This window comes from Opisthorchis viverrini, assembly GCF_000715545.1.
Source record: "Opisthorchis viverrini unplaced genomic scaffold opera_v5_49, whole genome shotgun sequence".
Classification (NCBI taxonomy): Eukaryota; Metazoa; Platyhelminthes; class Trematoda; order Opisthorchiida; family Opisthorchiidae; genus Opisthorchis; species Opisthorchis viverrini.
The window spans coordinates 46,670-49,912 of NW_008751705.1; the positions used below are offsets into that span (position 1 = coordinate 46,670).

General features: G+C 46.4%; 1 protein-coding gene across 1 annotated transcript in view; it reads left to right on the forward strand.

Annotated features, from left to right (window-relative positions):
- T265_03411 (hypothetical protein) overlaps nucleotides 1-3,243 on the forward strand; it is a gene marked incomplete at both ends in the record, with an annotated part of 67,823 nt that overhangs the window by 16,712 nt on the left and 47,868 nt on the right. Inside the window, 2 exons of the mRNA XM_009167895.1 lie at nucleotides 2,596-2,687; nucleotides 2,772-2,948. Of these exons, the coding sequence (XP_009166159.1) occupies nucleotides 2,596-2,687; nucleotides 2,772-2,948 (269 nt within the window). The remainder of the gene's footprint in view (nucleotides 1-2,595; nucleotides 2,688-2,771; nucleotides 2,949-3,243) is intronic.

A 3,243-nucleotide genomic window follows, 5' to 3' on the forward strand; every position in this document is an offset into this window, starting at 1 on the left:
AGTGTATTTCTCGAAATCCGCTATTTATTCCAGCACCCTCGCGGGAAGCTAAACTGAGCGAAGGTGAATGCGATTAGACTGTGAACTACAGCCTGAGAAACCTGAATGTGCGATGTTTATCTGAGTGTGAAGTCTCTCTGGTGGGCTGCCTCTAAGAGGGTAGACTGTGGTCGCACAATATCAAATGTAGTCGTATGTAGGCATATGGATACGATACACGTCTGTTTGAGCGTGAATTTACCAGGCGGACGGTGGTTCGTTCGAACCCGACTTCCACCTCTCGACTTCCTCTGTCTAGGCTTGGGCAACCTGGCAGTATCCCAGCCCTCATGCTTCCTGCGGCATGGCCTCATGCTTCCTTCTGGCGGCATGGCAGTTTGGGGTGTTACAGCTGAACAGTTATCTCTTCATCATCATCTAGGTGTGCAAATCTTGCAATCTTTAGATCATACTAACGGAAAAACTCCCTGGTTGTCGTGAATACATTCTCCTTTGTAAGAAGTGTACAAAGAAAGGAAATCGATCGAATGCCGACAACAAATATACACGAATGCGTTAGGCAACAACCCCCGCCCAAACTGTTGTGTGTTGGTTTTTCTGACAGAATGCTGATAACCTTTTTGTGTACTGTGCACGACGCTATGACTGTTGTGTTGTACGCCACTAGTGCAGCACGAAATTGTCCCGGAACTGGGTCTAAACCGATTTCTTCTTCAAGTTGCTCACTGAATGTTTGGTAGACACATTTCTGTGAGCGTGTCTGCCTTGATTGTACTCGGTGAGTCCAGTGCTTGCTCATCTTAGTGTTGAGCTTGATGAATTCGGGAAGCTGCGAGAAAGAACATCAATTCCCATGTGCTTGTATTTGGAAGTGGGTCGTGATCACCGACAGAAACACATCATTAGTAAATGCCGGTGCTTAACTGCCATACAACCACTGGAAAAGTGTGGAAAGCAAGGGTTGCGCGCGCGAACAAACAGCGTGGTGTCCCCATGGAACCCAACAACAACAACAACAACAAGGAGATAAACGCATCTGAACATCATATTAAAACAAGTGAAATTAGCTCCAGGTCCATTGTGAGCCTCATTCTACATGAGCCTACCGCAGAATAACAGACAAACTTTAGCCAAGCATTCCGATTAGGAAGTCAAAACGTGCTCAGCACCGAGACCAGTTACATGTCATTTCCTGTAGAGTTTCTAACCACGTGTAAAAAGTATCACGAGTATCACAAGATATGGCTGCCAACCGATGTCAGTGGCGTTCTTGTTGTCAGTTTCTATCCAGATTGCCTGAGTGAATGTCTGGAGGTGTAGGCACCTCGGAATGAGCTAGCACTAGGTCCCTTCCCCGTCCACTTTTACTTTTTTCTTTACAATAAGGCTTTCAGATAAATCCTAGTTGTACGGCAGTGAAGCATCAGTGTTGAACACTGATGTCATGCTGTCGATGATGATGATGATGATGATGATCACGCGGACCTCAAAGACTTGAAGACATGAAGATCACACAACACTCATTTCGATGGGAGCCGCTTTCATTCCACCTTGCCAAGCGATGGTCCGTTCCCCGAGACCGGCAACTTTGGCAAGGCTAGCTGCAGCAAGGGGTCATTCATGAAAAACGGTTGGCAATATGAGCTCGGAGGAGAACGATGTGGAACACTGGGTTTCCCCACTATATTCACCATTGTATTTCAATTTGAAGGTATCCTTTCCAAACCCTTGATCCGCTTTTTTGGAGTAACTTCCGCCCCCCCCCATGATGGCATACTTTCCCAACTTTCTAACTCTCTGGGCTCTCTTATCCTATCACAACCGGCCATCTTTGGCGAGCACAGTTCTATGGGCATCAGTACAAAGTTCATTTATTCACTAGATTTATGACCTTGGTGTGACTCGTCTTTGTCTCCTATTTGTGACGGTCCCAGGTTGCTACTCCAGCACGTTGACCATTTGCTTGGTGGTTAGTGCATTTCTCATGTATTTTGTCACTCAGTAAGTAAGAGGTGAAATTAACCCGGGCATCGCAACATGCGTTCATTCTTCAGTGGGTAGGTACAATTTCCCCCACGACATACTCAACTCGCTCAACATTGGTCGAACGCTGGAATTTGACGCAGTCACTATATCCGTGGTTACATGCTGAGCTGGAGGCCGAATTCCTGCTTGTGGCTCGTTGTTCCAGCGGACACTGCCCCCTCCTCCAAATCACACTGAGCAAAACTTCCAGAAATATGTCCATCTATCTTACGGTTTAGAGTTCGAGATAGCTTAGTGGTTAAGACGTGAACTTACTGACTTGAAGGTCCATGGTTTGGGTCTAACCTCAGCATCTCGGCTGTCTAGGCTTGGACAACCTGGCAGTATCGCAGCTCTTGTGCCTCTTTCCGGTGGCATGGCAGCTAGGCACCGAAAAGGTGTCACAACTAAACCATTAATATTATCATTTATCTACAGTTTTGTATCACCATCGAGTCATGTCGGCCCTGTCTTGTACTGGTGCAGTTTTCCTTCTGAGCGCACTCGTCGCTGGTTTGATTACCATGGCAAGCCTTTTGAACACTTCTCACTTCCTCTCGTTTCCTGTAGCAAAAAACAGAACCCTGTCTGGATGCATCCTTCCTTGATGTTTACAAAGGAACCCACGGAGTCATTATCGTCATGGACATGACTAAATCTTGGTGAGTTCATGGGCTTTTTTTGTTAACCCTGGAACGCTTTATTGCACAGTTCTCCCTCACTTATTGTTCCTTTCCTTATATCAGGACGTTCACTTATGTACGTCGTGAACTTCCTCGAGTTCCTCCGCACCTTCCTGTTCTGGTTTTGGCTAGTCATCGGGATATGGGTGACAAGCGCACCGTGACGGAGGATCAAGTACGAGCATTCCTAGAAGAAGAAGCCGAATGTCGTGCAGCATCGGGTGAATTTCCAGTTTCCAAGTGAGTTCAAAGTTTGACAATCTGATTTATGCGACACTCGAGGGAGGTTTGCGTGATGTGATCTTAAGGCGTCTGCTCAACCCGAGCGAAAACGCTTCGCAGCTGTGTCGGAAAGTGCGTCTCTTTGGAAACATTGTGTTCTGGACTGCGATATGCTTGTTTCCGCTACATTACTAGAAACAGGAATAGTTTCAGCGAATATACAATCCTCTGCAAACTAATTTGGTTCTTTCGAGAGACTCACCTGGAACCCAGCTGAATCTCTCGTTTTTATGATGTTCTCAGGCAATTGAAT